Genomic DNA, 18,415 nt, shown 5'->3' on the forward strand with positions numbered 1-18,415 from the left:
AAATGTCTCCAGAAATGCTACATTGTGATGCACATTAAATTTAAAAGTTTCTATAGCTAGAAAGAAGAATTCCAATTAGAACTCAGCCTGAGCAACTTAATGAGACCTTGTCTCAAAATAAAAAGGACTGGGGATATAGTTCAGCACTCCCTGGAGTTAATTCTTAGTACTGAAAATAAAAAAGTCATTGTGTTCAGGGAAGACTGCCTGTCAAGCAACACAAATATAGTAGAAATTGCTGAATTTCGTAGAAGGCACAGCCTCAGGAGTGACAGTCTAGTCACGTTATAAAGGGCTGTCAGTAACTTCTGGGTAGCTTTTTTTTTTTTTTTTTTTTGAGGTAGGGTCTTGCTCTGTAATTCAGTTTGACCTTAAACTCATGGCCTTCCAAGTGCTGGGATTACATGCATGTACCACCACACCCACCTCTTGTCTTTTTTGAGACAGAATCTTTCCATTTAGTGCAGGCTGGCTTTGAATTCATGGCCACCCCTCTGCCTCAGCTTCCCAAGTGCTGGGATTACAGGCATGCACCATCAAGTCCAGCCTAAGAAGCTTTCAAGAACTTCTTTTAGGGAGGCTAAAGCAGGATGATTGCTGCAAATTCAAGGCCATCCAGGGCTCTGTGGTGAGTTCAAGGCCAACTGAACTGCATGGAAAAATCCTGTCTCAAAAAACAACTCCCCCTCCCACAAAAAAGCTTCTTTTAAATTCTAACTATAAATAATTTAAATGAAAATGAACTTATTAACTATATGGGAAATATTTCTTTAGGATGCCTAGAAATTAATCTGTTGGAAGCACAGATTCTAAGTGTGACCAGAAATGCTGCTGCTGTCCAGAGTAGCAGATGTCTAGCTATGTGCAATTGGTAGTTGATGTATATATAGGACATTTAACAGTTTTTATCTTTTTAGAAGTTTTTCCCCCCAGTACTAGGGATTGAGTTCAGGACTTTTACATTGAACTATATCTCCAGCATATTTTTGTATTCTTTATTTTGAAACAGGGTCTCACTAAGATATTGCTAAGTTGCCCAGGTTGGATTCTAGCTTGTGACCTCCTGCCTCAGCCTCCCCTTGTGCTAGGATTACAAGTGTGCTTCACCATGCCTGGCTTCTACAGCAGTCTGTGTTAGACTGAGAGTATGCATTTCCATCATAGTTCCCCACATAGGAGGAAATACTACAAGAGTCTTGGGGTGGGCCTCCCTGTGCAGGCTTCATCTGCCCTCTGAAATAGTTTGTCATAGGGTACCTTGCCAGTTGGATCCAAGCACCTGGCCTTCTCTGTGGGCTTCTCCACAACCAGGCCAGCTTAGGGTGGCCATAATGGGCAGGCATAACAGGCTTTCTTCATTGATTTCTCAAGGGCTGAGTTTTAGACCACATCCAGCCTTGGACCAGTGAAAAAATAGCACTCCACTCCATCCTGTTAGACTTGGGCTACATCTGACTCACTGGAAGACCACAGAAAATGGCTTTGTGAACAGGCAGATTAGGGTAATGGCATCATCTTGGAGCTCCTTAAAAATGCACACTCCCACTGCAGACTTAAAGAATCTAAATTTGCTCTTTTTTTAGGGAGTAAAACGCCCATCCAGGATTCTGCCATGTGGACTAGAAGGTTAAAGTGGGAGATGGGAGTCAGGTCTCAGCATAGCATACAGCAAGTGGTGACTGAGAGGCTGCTACTGGGCAGGAGAAGGAAGGTGGCAAAAGGCCTAGCAGGGTCACCCAGCTTTCTAGAGTCCTTGCAGGCTGCTTCACTAAGATATGTTTCTAACACATTAATTTTTCAATGTCATTTCAGCATTTCCCGGAGACTGGACCCCAAGGAGCCCTCCGGTAGCCAGAGAGCAGCCTCCCCAACCCCAAAGCAAGCTTCTGCTACTGCTCCCAGCCGTGAGAGCTCCCGGGAAACCAGGCCACAGGGGCCAGCAGGCCAGGAGGCTGATGGTCCCCGCAGGACCCTGCAGGTAGACAGCAGGACGCAAAGATCAGGGCGGTCCCCCTCTGTGTCACCAGACAGAGGCAGCACTCCCACATCACCCTACTCTGTCCCCCAGATTGCCCCTCTTCCCAGCAGTACCCTGTGCCCCATATGCAAGACCTCGGACCTCACGTCAACCCCCAGCCAGCCAAACTTCAACACGTGCACCCAGTGTCACAACAAGGTCTGCAACCAGTGCGGATTCAATCCCAACCCTCATCTCACCCAGGTAACTACACTCTGTGCTGGCTCCCCTATCTACCCACTGCCTCATTACCATGCTGTCCCTGGTCCCTTACCCTCTACAAACTCTTTTCCTAGTCATTTCCCTCAGCCTCCAGCATCTGTGTCATTCTGATTTGGAGTGGGGGTGGGGTTCTTGGCTCTAAGATGTGGCAGCAGAGAACAAGGCCTGATTCAGATTTCCTGAGGGATTTGTTCTTTTATTTTGTGTTGTTTTGGTACTAGGAATCAAATTTGGGATCTCAAACTTGCCAAGCAGGTGCTATGTTGTAGAGCTATATCCCCAGCCCTCCTGAGGGATCTTTAACCCCAAAAGCTTGGGCAGAACCCCAAATTAGGAGATTCTTTCTTGCCTGGTTCAAATTTGACCTGAAAAACTAAACCTTGGAGAGGCCAGTGACAGTCCTATGGATAATTTTTCCCAATGGTTACTCATTTGGAAAGGAGCCCAAAAGGAGGCAAATTTCTTTAGTCCTGAGCCTTCCTCTCTCCTTGACAGCTAGAAAACTCCTCCTGTGGGCTCCTATTCTAGTTAGCTGAGGGCTTGTGGTGGTAGACCAAGCTACCCCTCCCCAGAGAGACGATCTTAAGTAGAGACTCACACAGGCTACTGTAGAACCATATCAATGAGTTTGGCCTCTTTTGTTCGTTTATTTTACTGCAGAGGATTCTGTGTCCCCAGTGCCATCCTGGTTTTGTTCAGATGCTTTGCATTGCTACAAGAGTCTCACCAATGGCCTGAAGGTTTTCTGGCACCCTGGCTAGTTGCTCCTGGGTATTGGTTGAGCAAGGATCATTCCTCTGAGATAAACTATCTAGGTTTTTTGGCCTCCTTCCGCTTCTCCAGGATAATTCACAGAAATCTGGTTCTCCCTGCAAGGCTCTGCCCTTGGACATTGTGGAGAGTGGCTGACTATAAAGGAGGGCCTCAGTGCCCTTGGGATTACTAGCAGCTGGAGCAGTTTGGACCATGTGGGAGGGGGCTGAGTGAGAATAACTGTTCACAGGTCAGGGTCTATATATGCCAGTGAGGTGCTGTGGGTGTGGGATGTGTGGTTTGCAAGAGCTAAGTGTGAGATTCCAAGGAAGGAGCTGTTGGTGGGGGGCGATGACTCAGAGCATTTGGAGTCACTTCTGGAGTGTGGAGGCTTCCTGAGGAGGCGTGCATGCTCGTGATTGTTGCATCTGCGATTAGAATCAGGCCCATCCCTGTACTGATAAGTTAGGTAAGTGTCTGCTGCTCAGTATTGAGCACAGTGCAATTTGGGCCAGAAAAGCGTGCCTGTGTGTTTCCGCAAGCAAGAGGCTAGAAGCACTTAGTCTCATAGAAGCAGTAGGTTTGGCAGATGCCTGCGGTCCTGTGAGGAGCCCTCTTTGTGCTGGCCTTGCTCCTGTGGGTCCCAGACTCCTTGAGATGTTCACCTGTGCTTCAGTCCCTGATGGGTGGGTGAGCTGCACAGAGTGGCACCAGTCTTCCAATGGGCATCCCAGCCCTCATGATGCCACAGCCTCTTCTTTCAGGCTCCCCCAAATATAGACCTTTTAACAAGGCAGGAAGGGAGTCAGCCTTTGGCTGTACCTGGGAAAAACAGCAGAGTAGGAGGACCTCAGGGATACTCAGTCCATCTGCCTCATGGAATTAGGAGGAAGCTGAGGCTCAGGGCCAGTAGTAAAGTGGGCCTCAAACTTACTGCACATTCAGTTTTTGGTAAAGAGCAAGCCTCTTGGCCAAGTACTTCAAGCAAATTAGATTAAACAAGTTAAATGGTGTGATATATTTATTTTTATATTATATCATATATATGTATGATATTTATTTATTTTTGAGACAGTCTTGCTGTGTACTTCAGGTTGACTTTGAACTCACTTTGTAGCCCAGGCTGGCTTTGAACTCACAGTGATCCTCCTGCCTCAGTCTCCTAGTTGCTGAGATTACAGGGATCAGCCAACCTATGAAATGGTTCTTGCTGCGAGATTTCCCAGGGCTTTTTGCATCTTCAAGGATGTCAGAAGCTCCAAGGCAGAGCTGTAGCTGGCAGGCTTTCCCAGACTTGCTTTCACAGAGCTGTTGCATGGCATCTAGTTTGGGAAATGCTGATTTAGACCATTCTGCAGGTTCATGCCTGGTAGATGCCCTATTCTGCTAGGGTCTCCAGAAATGGCTCTCAGTGGTATTCCTGTCAAGGAAACCTAACTTTTGACACATTTTCCTTAGGAGTGGCGCAATATAATCTTTAAGCCAAGGCAGTGACCCTTTGCCACTTTGCTAAGAGCATATTTACCTCCCTAGTCATATGTCCATGTGTTGAGAAGACAAATTCTCAGGTGTTGCTCACATACTTGCAGTTAGAGTTGTCCTGGAAGACCACATCTCTTTTGAACATTTATAACTGATTGTAAGCTAAGAAGGCTTCTCCAGGATTGGCCTTGTGTACTCTGGGTTGTGTGCTTCCTGGCCCAAGGTTCTGCATGTATGTAAGGAACTGATTCTAAAGTCAGTCATGTGAGTGGAAGGGAGAAAAGGGTGTGCTGCAGACATTAGTCATAGGTCAGTGTCATCATAGGAGCCCTGACTGGGAGAGGGAGGGGATGTAACTAGCCTGGCTAGGATGGTCCTGGGCTCTGGCTGAGGAGGCCTGACAGCCTGGTCCTTGGGTGTAAGGCATGTTGTCTAGATGCACTGCTTCCCACTGAATGGATGGAGGGACCTGAAATCTCAAAGAGGAATAAGGGCCACACAAGTGGCTCAGAAGGCTTCAGGGCCTCTTTGGGGTCTTTGGATATATGACCATGGGAAACAGAACATTTCTCACAAGCAGAGGCTCATGAGCTGGTATGTAATTCAAGATGTTGCCCAGATTAGGAGTCAAATAGAATTGTGCTGATGGCTATATGAGGACCAAGGAACAAACTGGAGGGCAAGAATTTGGCAGATAACAGTCACTATGACTAAAGTGCTTTTGTTTTTGTGTCACATGCCAATTGCAGGATCTTATTACTTTAGCAGAGGCACAAAAAGAGCAGACCACTTCTAGAGATGACCCAGCACAGGACCTAGGCTGCGAGGCCTCTTTCACCAACGCCTGGTGTTGCTATAACAGCCTTTCCACACACAAGTCAGAGAGCCAGCCCCGTAAGCCAAGAGCATCTGAGATATGGAATCCCTGCTCTTGGCTGAGGCCTTGACCTCTTGCCAGCCTGAGAGAATGCTGACTGGCTCCTACACTCACATAGGCATAGGAGTTGATCTTTTTTTTTTTTTTTTTTTGGTATCAGGAATCAAACTCTGTGCTTGCCAGATGGGTGCTGTGCTGTTGAGTTATATCCCCAGTCCTTGTATACGCTTGCTCTTTTGTCCCTACCTGTGAGGCTCAGCAGAGAGGAGAAACCCACTAGGTGCTTTCCTGTGTCTGCATACATGGAGTCATTAATATGCGTAGAAAACTGAGAAGGAGTTCAGAGCACACTCTCCATTAGGCAGGGAGACTGCATCTCAGAAAGGCTGGCTCATTCTGGAGCAAAGGAATGGGGGATCCAGGGCCACTAATTAAGGGTCTGGTTTTCTCCTATGGGCTTCCACTCGTGGCCCACTTTTATTCAAACTAAAGTTTCTTTGGTGCAAAAAGGGCTGGGCCAGGATATCTTCTTGATCTAACCATTTCTGGTAGCTCAGGGCAGGTAAATAATTTCATCTTTTTGAAATCATGGAGAAAGACAAGGAGTTTCCTTTTAGCATTTGAATATCTCCCACTAATGTACACAAGAGCCTCCCTCAGAAAATACAGGGACACTACAAGATCAGAGGTGCTAGGATTCAGAGCTTATGGTGGAAAGGAAGGAGAAAAATGGGTCTCCTCTTCTCTTCCTAGATGTGGGTTTTGAACAAGTACTGTAAAGTTTCTGAATGTCAGATTTCAGTGCAGGCAGAGCAGGAATGCAGGCTCCAGTGGTTTTACTGATGACCTGTGCCTGCTCAGGCCTGTTAGTCTACCACTTCAACCTTCAGCAATTTATATTTCAGCTGGCCACCCCTTTCCGAACTAGGAAAGAGGCCTTGGAAGCCATTGAAGAGCCTCTCTTCTGGTAGCTGGGCATAGGAACCAAGGCTTGGGCATGTGCTGGCTGGGTAGAGAATAAGAAGGTGAGGTAGGATGGGCAATGAGGCTGGGAGTGAGCTGAAGGAGGCTATGAGCAGTGTGGCCTGGGGGCAGTACAGCAGCATCATTCAGAGCAGCCCCTGAATCACCCCCTAGGCTGCACCTCATCTACATGAGTCTGTTTGCACCCTCAGAGCAACATCACAGCTGAGAGTAGGGCTTCTCACATAGCCAGGCTTCTAGTCAGGTCAGCTGAGTGTTTGAGGGTACCACCCAAAGAGAGGCTCCACCCTCTGCCCAGGGCTACTACTCTTCCAACCTGCCAGGTCCAGCAGTTCTGTCCCACCCTTTTTATAAGTCCCTCTAAGAAAAGTACCACAGTACTCTGGAGGGCTGATGCTGGAGGATTGTGAGTTTGAGCCCTGCCTGGACAATTTAGGAACATAGAAAGACCCTATGTCAAAAAAAATAAGAGGGAATGGAGTTTAGGATGTAGATCAGCACCAGAGTCAATCCCCAATACCATGAAACTGGGAGAGGGAAAGGGAGGTGGGGGTGGGGGTAGAATGGTATCCCTCACCTGTTGCAAGGTTTGGGCCCTAGCCCCTGCCCCAATGACAAGCCTGAGTCTTGAGCCTGGCAATCACCAGGGTGGGTGTTGAAGGAAGGCAGGGAGCTAACACAGTGGCTCTGAGCCTCTCCCTGTACTCCCTGCTCCCTACTATTTTCCAGCAAGAGCCAGGGTACCAGATGGCCTGGGACTGGTGCTGTGAATTCAGCATGGATCCCTGTGCTGTAGCCAGCAGCCTTGCCCCATCTCAGCTACACCGTTACTTGAGCCAGAGAGGACAGGTGTTAGGACATGGGACCTGCAGTGCAGTGTGCTCAGAAGGACATGTCTGCCCATGTTCCCAGTCTTCCTTTTCCTGCCTCCAAATAAAATGGAAATGGGCCTTCAGGTGGCAGCCCTTGGGGAGCTCTTTCACCCACTGTATGTCTAGTCCTCAGGCAGTTTGCCTTTTGGTAGCCACTTGGACCCACACAAACTCTCAGTCCATAGGGGAGTCAGCCCTGGAGCACTCAGCCTTGCTGCTAGGACATCCCCAGGTGACTGTTCCAGGAGGGAGTCCTTCTCTGCTTGTACCACTGTACTGGGAAGGCCAGGACCACTGGGGACATAAAGAAGAGGCAGATGTGCTAGAGCAGGAGCTGTTCTGTGATTAGAGCTATCAGGCACAGAGCTCCACATTCCAGCTGTAAAGCAGGGCTGAAACACCAGCTCCTAGAGGGCCCTGTGGTCAGAGCAGCTCCCTCAGGCTCACCCCCTTGAAAAAGGCTCACATCCACTTAGCCACACCCTGTGTCCCTGCACTGACCTGCCTCAGGGTCTTTGTTTAGGGGCCTCTTGTGTTCCTCCACTGTTCCCTCTGGCTTCCTCTCTAAAGGCCTGGGAGAACTCCCCTGCCCTTCAGGGGCCCTAGTCTCATCTCATTCTGACACACACCACCCCACTGTGCTGGTGAGGCCAGTATTGGGGTGGCCGGCCTTGACCCCTCAAGTGCCCCAGCCAATCTAACCTGGTAGGGCTTACCCACCTGTTCCTTCCCCAGCTTTCCTAGTTCACCACCAGGATGGACACCCACTTTGGGGTACAGGAAGGAGCAAGAGCCAGAGGCCCTGCCTTCCATAACACACCCAAGATGAGAGCAGCTGGCAGTCACCTGCTCAGGTGAGGTCCAGGTGCCCTGTGGCAGCCACCCAAGACCAGGCATTTACCTACCTTCCTGCTTCCACTGCAGCTGCTAACCTCATAGAGTGCAGATAATGGAAATCCACCGTATTCACCGTGCCCACTCTGCCTGCCCACTCAAGGTTCTGGTTTCATCTTTTCCTCTGTTCACAAACTACCTCTGACAGTTGTGTTGGTTTTTGTCAATGTTTATTCTTAGACCTCTGTCATTGCTGCTGCCACCAGTGCCAGACATTCATCGTCATTGCCTCCAATTCTACCCTGTTTCCTCCTCAAGATAGGGGGATGAGGGTTGCAATGCCCAGGCTGGGTGCAGAGCACCCGGTCTCAGGGAAAGAAAGGCACTGATCCTAGGATGCTGCTGCAGAGGAAGGGCCTGTGTTGATTGTGGAAGATTGTGGGGGCCATCAGCTCCCCTGTTCTGTTGGGGAGGGTGGCCATTATTTGTTCTAGCCTGAGGCTGCCCCTCTGGTTTTCTCTTTGTAGTTACTTGAATAAAAAATATCCTTTAAAAAATAAATAAATAAATGATAAAGTAAGTTTGAGAATGAATGTGTCATTCATTCAGAATAGAAAATTTGAAATCTTATTCCTAAACTCTTGTTTTTATATGTGAGGGCAAAGGAAGCAATGAAAAGATAATCAAATAGGCTGGGGATTTAGCTCAGCGGCATAAGTGCCTGCCTTGGAAGCAGGCAGTCGTGAGTTCGATCCCTGGTACCAATAAAAAGGAAAAAGACCCAAAATAAATAAATAAATAAATAATCAAATAAAGGTGGAAGAGAAAAAGAGAAGTAAAGTGGAAGTAGAAAGAGAGAAGAGACAGGAAAGGGAGGGATAGACAGAAAGTCAGAGACAGGAGCAGGCAACCAACAAGGAATCTCAGTCAGGCTGGTTTTGCTGTTCCTACTGTGTCTTTCCCCAAGTCCTTGATCTGGACAGGCCTGCTTGTCCCCATCAGAGTGTGGCCTTCTCCCTTATTCTCATCCTTTTCCCCCTTTATGAATGCTTTTGAGTCCTCATACTAAGCCAGAAACAGTCTTAGATGTGGGCAAATCAGCTTTTCCAGCAGGGACCACACAGTGTGCACACAGCCATACCAGGATCAAGGCTGAGAAGGAATAGGAGGAAGTGGGCATGAGTTTCTGTGACTCCAAAGCGGGAACATGAGGCTTTAGAGCCAGGTCTAGGACAGCTGGGTGCTATAAGTCAAGACCAGAGGACAAACCAGAACCAAGATCCTTCTAGGCTTCCTGAGGTCTCTGGGTACTATCTTATGGGTTTTGGAAGGTAGCAATGGGAAAGTCAGATGTGCACTTAAAACTACCCTTCTGGCCTGGTATGGTGGTGCACACCTATAATCCCAGTACTCAGGAGCTGAGGCAGGAGGATAGTGAATTTGAGCCAGGCTTGGGTGATAGCAAGACCCTGACTCAAAAAATAAAAAGGCCTTAGATGTAGCTCAGTACAAAAGCCCTGGGTCTAATCCCAAGAGGAAGAAGGAGGAAGTGCCTGGCAAGCACAAAGTAATGAGTTCGATCCCCGGTACCAAAAAAAAAAAAAAAAAAAAAGAAAGAATTGGACAAGGTATACCTACAAATTCACAATCTATGTTTACAGCTACCCTATCATTTTCTTGGTTTTACATATATTCATGGGTCTTTCTGTCCTTCTATCCATCTATCTTATCTTTTTATTGAAATTTAGAGTTGCCAATTTTAGTCTGTTTCCTGCTGACTGCTTCAGCACATCATTAACTAGAGTTTAGTATTTATTTCAGGTTATTTTAGGTAGTATTTGCATATAATAAAATGTACAAATCTTAAACATGAGGCAGTATGGGATGAGACAGCCTAAGTTGGCTGTGGGTCACCTGCAGGGACTGTTAAGAGTCAGTTCAGTGGAAACTTGAGAGGCAAAGGCCAGACTTTTAAGGAGGGGAAGCCAGGGCAGAGGGGCTTGGAGGACGGCAGAAGCTGGGAGGGTGGAACAGGATAGAGAGGCCACAGGAGGAGCCCTCAGGCTCCCATGAATTTTAAAGAGAAGCTGAGCCCAGTTCCAGCAGTGCATCTTTTCCTAAAGGGTGGGACTGGGCATCCAGAGGAGTGTATGGCAGGAAGGTATAGGTGAATTGATTGGTAGTTCCCAGGGTGTGTTGCAGGATACAGTAGCTAGGCCTGGGAGGAGTAGCTAGATATGGAAGGAGATGAGGGACATGGAGAGGTGGAAAGGTAGATATGCCCAGAGATCAGCAAGGGGATGTGGAGCTTCCAGCAAACAAAGGCTTCTGGCCTCCTGGAGTCTTTAGGTTCTGCCTCCACTCTAAATCCTGGCCTCAGATGCAAGACAGGTTTCCAAGGCCTCTGTCAGAGGCCTGGCTTGGTGCAGCCCTCTCCTGTGATCACAACTGGCTGGTCTACTTTTGGACTAATGTTCCTTGTCTTCTGGCCCCTTGTAGTATCTGCTCCCTAAGTTTGAAGCCTGCCAGCTGACAAGTGAAGACCCTGGATGAAGTGGCCAGTGGGCCTACCTTTGTCCAATGGCCACTGGCAGGTGTATCCCTTAAATTGAGATCTGGTTGTGAGTCACAGACAGGAAAGGCAGGGTTCACACGGCCCAAAGGGCCCCTCCCAAGAACTTCTGATTTGGCTCCATTATAGCTATTTCTTTGATGTTTCCACTGTACCAAAATGGAAAGCAGGAAAGTGGCACTGAACATAATAGTGGTGAGTGATCTGACATACTGAATGCTTCTCGTAGGAAAGGGTGCAGCTTAGTGAACTGCTGCTCTCTGCAGGAAGGCTAAGTGATGCTGGTCTGCAGCCCTCCTTCTTTGCTGATAGGGATGGGGGAGGGGAGTGGGAAGAGGATCTGTTAATGCTGGATCTTGGAGCTTTCTGACAATGAGAAAGGTTCTGCCTAGGAGCTTCCATCTATGACCCAAAGGCTGCCTCCCACTTTTTGGAGCTGAGGCATAGGATAGCAAGTCTCATCCCACCGGTGCCCCTCTGGGGAGAGAAGATGTAAAACCTTTTCTAAGAGTTGCTTCTACTCCTCTCCCTGCCTCAGAGCCCATTACAGAGAATGTGGGAGCAACCACCAAAGACACAGATCGCTTACAGGTGCACATTCAACTTAAGGTTCACAGAGTCTCCAGCCTGGTCCTCAAGTACCTGCATCCTTGATGGGCTTCCTAGTTGCCCTTCTGCACCTTGAACAGTTTGAGCAAGAAGTAGTTAGGAGACTTTTCTCTGGGACACTGCTCTTCAAGTCACACAATGAACAGAGTTCTGTCTTTCTGAACCCCTACCAGGTTCCTGGTAGAATGTTCCTCACTATCAGAAAGTCACATTCCTATAGTCACTGCCTTCCAAACCACTTTTTGACCCTGTACACCATCTTGAGCCTTTCCATCCTTACTATCACCAAGGTCTCCCTGGGCTAGGATGCAGGGGCCTCCAAGGAGGTCCCCCCGCCCCAGCCCTGTGAGATAGCATGATGCGCTTCCTTGCTGGCAAGAAGTGTCTGGCAGGGGCTGGCGATTTAGCTCAGCGGCATAAACGCCTGCCTTGCAAGCAGGCAGTCGTGAGTTCAATCCCTGGTACCGATGAAAAGGTAAAAGACAAAAAAAAAAAAAAAAAAAAAAAATGTCTGACAGAATCATTCTTTTCAGATGGCTCAGGGAAGACCCACCAGCTCCATCTCTGGCTCTTGGAGCATGAGGCATGAGGCCTGCACATCTGACCAAGTGCCAGGTCAGGATGGTGGGGCCCTCAGAGAGGTTTCATGTTGTACATGGGTCAGTCCCAGGCCAACGATGTAGCTCAGCAGCATAGCACCTGCCTGGCAAGTGCATGGTCATGAGTTCAGTACCCAGTACCAAAAAGCAAAAAAACAAAACAAAACAAAAAGACAACAAAAAACTAGATGAGTCCCTGTTGTTTACAATGGACAGCCAGTTTAGAGTACCTGGAGCCACGGAGGGCCTCATCTGCTGAGCCTCTTGCCATGGAAACATTACTCTGTGCAGCTAAGCAAGGCTACTGATTCTAAGGCCAGGATGCCACAGGACTGTCTGTACTCAGCCTGAATACTCTCTCTTTCCATACTGCTATCCTGGGACAGGAACCTGGGAGGAAGGGGCTGAGGATGGACATTTCCCAACAAACTCCAGAGGAACTTTGAGTGAGGCAAAGAGAAGGAGGCATCGTTGGGTCCAGAGAGCTCCTCAGACCATGGCCTTCTTGGAAAGCCTGACATGGCCCAGAATGCCTGGGCCAAAACCCAGGAGAAGCTCAGGGAAGGTTTCTCACTACTGTCTGGAAGAGGCTAGATAGAAATAGCTGAACCTATTTGAGAGATGAGCTACTGAGGGTGTTTCAGCCATTTTTTTGAAGAGGTTCTATTTTAGGTGAGATGCCTGTGACGTAGCCTGGGTAATGGGAGGTGGGGAAAGGAAGCCACTGCTGGTATATTGAGGAGTTTTGGCATGTACCTTTGTTTAGCTCTGTCCAGAACCTAGGTAAGGATCATCATAGAAGTTCCTAGACTGAAAACCCTTCCTTCCAGAGCCCCCTTCTCAGGAAGTCTCCTCTCAAATCATACTGCAGCCCACAGGTGCATTACAGAAATAGGATCTTGGCACCCACCACAGGAATTGAATTTATGGCTACCACCCTGGGCCAGAGACTGAGCCTCTCTTCTGTGGGTTAATCCCCTCTCACATCCCTCTGGAGATGAGCAGAGGGGGTAAGTACAAGGTCATGAGTTCAATCCCCAGTACTCCCGCCAAAAAAAGCACATGAGCAGAGGCAGGGGTTATAGCTCAGTAGCAGAGTGTGTGCTTAGCATGCATGAGACCTTGGCTTCAATCCTGAGCTCTCAAAAATATACACAAAAAATTATATTAGGTAAAACTAAGCAGAAATGACCTGCAAAATTATATTAGGTAAAAGTAAGCAGAAGTGTGGCAAGCTTCGGCAGCCCAGGACAGGAGCCACATTACTGAGACTTGCGCCATGCTGGAACCTGGAGCGCTGGGAAACCAAGCAACCCCTCCCCACTGCCTGTTTTGTTTTGTTGAACTTCAATATACATGAAAGTACGGACAGCTATTTTAAAGAGAATGAGAGACTATACCTATGACAGCCATTAGTGGCTTCCCTATTGTCTGATTTTGAAGACCTAAAATGCCTTCCTCATTCTGTTCGGATCAGTTTTATACTATGTTGTTTAGTATAAATTCTCTGTATGAGAAGACATGGACAACTATTTGGAAGAAAACAAGAGACAATATGATATATAGTGAAGATCTCAGGTCATCTAGCTTTGAAATTTATATCTCTTACATTGCTTTCTTATGCCCTATTTTGTTCTGTTTTGTTGTGTTTAATTTTATCCCCTTTGAAATAAAAATAAAAAAAAGAAGTGACCTGCTCTTGAGAACTCCAACATTGAGGGAATAAACCTTCCCTACCTAGAATACACTTACATAAACAGGAGAAAACCTTAACCTCCAGCCTCAACTCATTGAAGCACCAAATCTGATGGCTTTGGCCTTGCAGGAGTCTTGCCCCATATCGCTAGACTGTTTGGCTCAATCCCACAAGCAAGCCTGTCTGGGATGAGCCTGCCCTGGGACATACTGTATGTGCAGGTTAGCTAACACCTGTCCACAAGGGCTGCTTGGGAGTAGGAAATACCCATGAAACAGATTAGTGGATACTTTTGGATGAAATTAGCATTCTGAAGAAAAGGAAAACAAACTGGGTGATGTGGAGAGTGCCTGGAGTGTCCACAGAGCAGATTCTAATGGGAAGATGTTCCTTGACCTGAAACCTATGCAGCAGGCTGGGCCAGTGGATCAGGCTGGCAGTCCCAAAGGCTCAGGTGCAGGAATGAGTTCCAGGGAGCCCCTGGTGGAGCAGGAGGCTCAGTGTGGTTGAGAGAGACAGGTAAGGAGAGGTGGCAAAAAGAAGCCAGAGAGAAGGAAGGCTGGATAGCTCTGAGGCCGTGGTGAATAGTTCTCAAAGCATATTGAGAAACCACTTAGCAGGATTTGAAACTGTAAGTACTATGCTCTAATTTTCAAGTAGGGTTTTCCTAGGAAAAAAATACCAGTGGTTCATGGAGTAGAACATCTAAGGTAGATTTAAGGCATACTCAAATCCAAGGAAATAATAAAGTCAGGGCTGCTCTTTTGTTCTTTTCATGACACTACTCTGTTGGTTTTAGTCCTACTATCTCTGCACATTGGGAAAGAAAACTACTAAACCCTTAAATAGAAAGCCCCTCTTCTATTATTCACTTACCATATATGTAACAGAGTTCTGATTGACTCTAATGGTAAGGTCATATTCCATCCCTGTATAGGCTCATGGCAGAGGAAACTATGAGGTTTGATCCAAAAATATGGTGAATGTTTACTTTAAAATTTTTGATTACAGTAGAAGACATATTGCCATCAGTTCACCTCAAAATGCTGCCTTGCACTTCAAACACACTTATCCCATTTTTCTTGACACTTTCTGAAGCAGTTCTGAAAGTCCTCTTTCATGTCTTTAGTTACACTGTTGTGGCTCCCTTGACATCCTGAATCAGTTCAAAACATTTATCTTTCATGGTCATTTTGATTTCGTGGACGACCCAGAAGTTACATGGTACCATTTCCAGCAAATAAGGTGACTAAGGGTACATTGTAATATTTTACAAACCTGCATTTTCTGTTGAATGACTCTCAGCACCAGCATTCACCATATTCTTAATCACATCTTGTAAAGGCATTAGAGGAGACTTCAGAACTGCTTCAAAAAGTGGCAGGAATGATGGGATAAATTTCAGGGAAGGAAAGGGGAAAATGATAAAGATGGAGCTTTTGCAAATGAAAAGGAGACCAAGAGTTGGAAGGAGTGTGTGTGTGTGTGTTTGGGTGGGTGGGTGTGATGTGATAAAAAGAAAAAAGAACTAAGATATGTTATGTGCATGTACCAACTCCCCATGCAATATGTAATCATTGTGTAGAATGATGGAGTGAGTGTATTTAAAAATGAGGGGAATTAAGGTGTCTTTCATTATGATACCTTTAAAAATTTAGTATTCACCATTTATTTTGATCACCTCACATATACCTCTATCATGTGAGTAGTAACGTAGTACTATTGTTTTGTCCTGGAGGTGTAATTACCCCCATTTTTTTCTTCCTGGGGCTAGAGGGTACCTCAGTGATAGAGTGCTTGCCTTAGCATGCTCAAGGCCCTGGATTTGATCTGCAGCAATGAAAAAAAATTGTCTTCCTTAAGAAAAGCAAGTTGTATGCATCCTACTTATATCAATCACTTAAAACCCATGACTGCCAGCGTGGTGGTGCACACCTGCAATCCCAGGACTGGGGAGGCTGAGGCAGGAGGATGGTTGCAAGTTCAAGAGCAGCCTAGACTACAAAATGAGCTCAAACCAACCTGAACTCCACAGGGAGACTCTATCTCAAGACAAAAATCAAATTACTGTCTCTTGAGATATTTCATTACATATTTTCTCAGTGAGACTTTCAGCACCTAAAGGACAGAAATTATGGGGTTTTTAAAAATTTCCTGTGCCTTCCTCTCTTAGCTATCACTCTGTCTTTTCATTCTGCAAGTTTTTACTGAATGCCTGTTGCATACCAGGCACTACTTACTCAAGGATCATGCTTTCCATTCTGTTTGTGTTGTTGGAGGTCATTCTGACTGAGTGGAAATGGCCAAAAGGGGGCAGCAGGTGGAGGAGATGGACCAATTAGAGGCTTTAGGGACTGCCCAGCCGGAGGAGGGTAGCATGGACTGGTGAGATGCCACTTGGAGATGGAGGGTCATGCACAGATCTGAGGTACAACTGCTAGGCAGCAGAGAGGATTCAGGAACAAAAGGGTCTGGCAAGCAGGGTCTGTTGAGTGGGTGCAGAGTTGGAGGTGTTGGGCTACCTCTGCTTTGCCCCATGTGTCTGGTGGCAACTAGAGGGCAGGGAAGTGCCATTTACCATCAGTTCTGCCCCCTGGCAGCCCAGCGACACTAGAGTAGGGGTTTGATACCCCTGTGTGTTCTAGGAGCTTGCCCTGTTGCCATGGGGCCTCCACTGACCTAGGCCCTGGGCAACAGTTATCTGATCCATGGGCTGACTGTGTTGCTTCTTTTCCCAGGTAAAGGAGTGGCTCTGTCTCAACTGTCAGATGCAGAGGGCTCTGGGAATGGACATGACCACTGCACCTCGCTCAAAGAGCCAGCAGCAGCTGCACTCCCCAGCTCTGTCTCCTGCTCACTCCCCAGCCAAACAGCCCCTGGGGAAGCCAGAGCAAGAGCAGTCTCGGGGCCCTGGGGCTCCACAGCTGGGCTCCCGCCAGGCAGAGACATTCAGAGCCACCTCAGTGCTGGGGCCTGCCCAAGCATCTGCCCTTCCAGAGGTGGAGAAGGTGTCTCCTCAGCCCTCTTTCCCCACCAAGCCTTCCACAGCTGAGCACAGGCCACCTGTAGGAGAGACCCCAGCAAAAAGTGCCACCACAATGCCCTCTGGGCTTGGTGCCAGTGAGCAGACCCAGGAGGGTCTCACTGGGAAGCTCTTTGGCCTTGGCGCATCATTGCTGACCCAAGCAAGTACCCTCATGTCTGTGCAGCCCGAAGCTGACTCTCAGGGCCAGCCTTCCCCCAGCAAGGGGCCCCCCAAGATTGTCTTCAGTGATGCCAGCAAGGAGACTGGCCCAAAACCTCCAAGCTCAGGGCCTGGGCCAGCACCTGGAGCCAAAACTGAGCCTGGAGCTAGAATGGCACCTGGATCCAGGCCTGGAACCCAGGCAAAGACTGGGGAAACAACCAGTCCAAAGCATGGCAAAGTAGAACATCAAGCAGCACCCAAGACTGCAGCCAAGCCAAAGACCATGCCGAAGGAGAAGGCCACCTGCCCACTGTGCCAAGCTGAGCTCAACATGGGCAGCAAAGGCCCTGCCAACTATAATACATGCACTACCTGCAAGCTCCAGGTGTGCAACCTGTGTGGCTTCAACCCAACACCCCACCTGGTTGAGGTAAGAAAGCTGGATCACGCATGGTCTGTTGATCTTGGAGAAGGGTCAGGGCCTAGGGTAAGGGGGCATGGAGCCAGGAAGCAGCTGTGGGGCTTTCCCTCCTAGCTGATGTTGCAAGGGATTGTGATCCTTTTCCTGTCTTTGCTCCTGTCCTTCCACTCAGGAAACTGATTGGCACAGGGTTGGAGGGAAATGGTGCCTGCTACCTCTGATTGGCTGATCAGAACTCTGAGAGTTGTCTCAGACTTGAGAGGCTCTGAGCTGGCCTCCTCATTTCCAGCCACCGTGAGCATGGATGGCCCTGTTGAAAAATGCTACTTCCTTTGCTCAGACAGGAAGACCCTGAAGTCCCATTTGGCCCTCAATCTGACTCTCACCAGGGTAAGAAGTTGAAGGGCCATGGGACAAAAGACTGTGTTCCAGGTCCAGGGTGGGGCTGGAAGCTTTCTCACAGTGAGACGGACCCTCTGCCCAGGCCACTATCCAGCCAACTGGTATCCATACTCAAGTTTCTCTCCTGAGGTCATAGATGTGGCTATCTACTTATCAAACCCACAGTCCACATGTTTTATCCTGACTTGACTGGGCCTAGGCTCTCATAAGGTCTGCTTACAAGGATGAGCAGAGATATTCTTCTTACCTATAGGAAAGTTTAAAGCTGGGGCCAGGGCTGATCTGAGTCTCTGCTCCAAGGAAGGGTATTGGGCACTGTGGTAGAACCAGGTAGAAGGTAGAAAGAGGCCTAGTGTTCTTGCAAAACTTGGAGTCCAGCTTGGAAGACCTGGATAGGTGGGGGTATATGGCAGACCACCTGGATGACTCTCACTGAACAAAAACAGTTTTCTCTACCTTGGCTAAATATGGCCCTGTCTCCTTGTACTGATAAGGAGAGACTGAGCACAGAGCTGGCTAGTCCATTTCCTTCTCCTTCAGTTGGCTCTAAGCAATATAAATAGGGCTAGCTGAGGTGCTGCTGTGTAATCTTTGAAGATGGGTGATAGTCTGTTTCCCTGCTCTATAACTCAAAACATGATTGAGCTCGGTAGGCAGGATGAAGAGCCATGGTTCCAGGGCTGTCAACTGGGTTTGAGCCTTGAGATGAGAGGCTATGACTTCCCAGGGCAGGAAAGTTTACACATCAGAGTGGAAGCACCTGCCCCCAAAATTTTAAATGCTACTTCAATTGTGTTATGTAGTTTGGTCTTTCTGCATATTCTGTGTATTGCAGAGGTGCTTTCAGGGCCTCCTACTTGCAGGACTCATGTATTTCCCACCATTCTC

General features: G+C 47.9%; 1 protein-coding gene across 3 annotated transcripts in view; it reads left to right on the forward strand.

The window, feature by feature from the left end:
* Bsn (bassoon presynaptic cytomatrix protein) overlaps positions 1 to 18,415 on the forward strand; it is a 122,563-nt gene that overhangs the window by 75,451 nt on the left and 28,697 nt on the right. The window contains exons 2-4 of one of the 3 annotated variants that reach the window (XM_063248860.1): positions 1,813 to 1,978; positions 2,069 to 2,221; positions 16,256 to 17,134. In XM_063248860.1, the coding sequence (XP_063104930.1) occupies positions 1,813 to 1,978; positions 2,069 to 2,221; positions 16,256 to 17,134 (1,198 nt within the window). Of the gene's footprint in view, positions 1 to 1,812; positions 2,222 to 16,255; positions 17,135 to 18,415 lie in introns of all 3 variants that reach the window. The other 2 variants (XM_063248859.1, XM_063248861.1) reach the window with 2 other exon arrangements.

This window comes from Cavia porcellus, unplaced genomic scaffold, assembly GCF_034190915.1.
Source record: "Cavia porcellus strain 051 isolate PalLab524CR breed Dunkin Hartley unplaced genomic scaffold, mCavPor4.1 scaffold_5, whole genome shotgun sequence".
Classification (NCBI taxonomy): domain Eukaryota; kingdom Metazoa; phylum Chordata; class Mammalia; order Rodentia; family Caviidae; genus Cavia; species Cavia porcellus.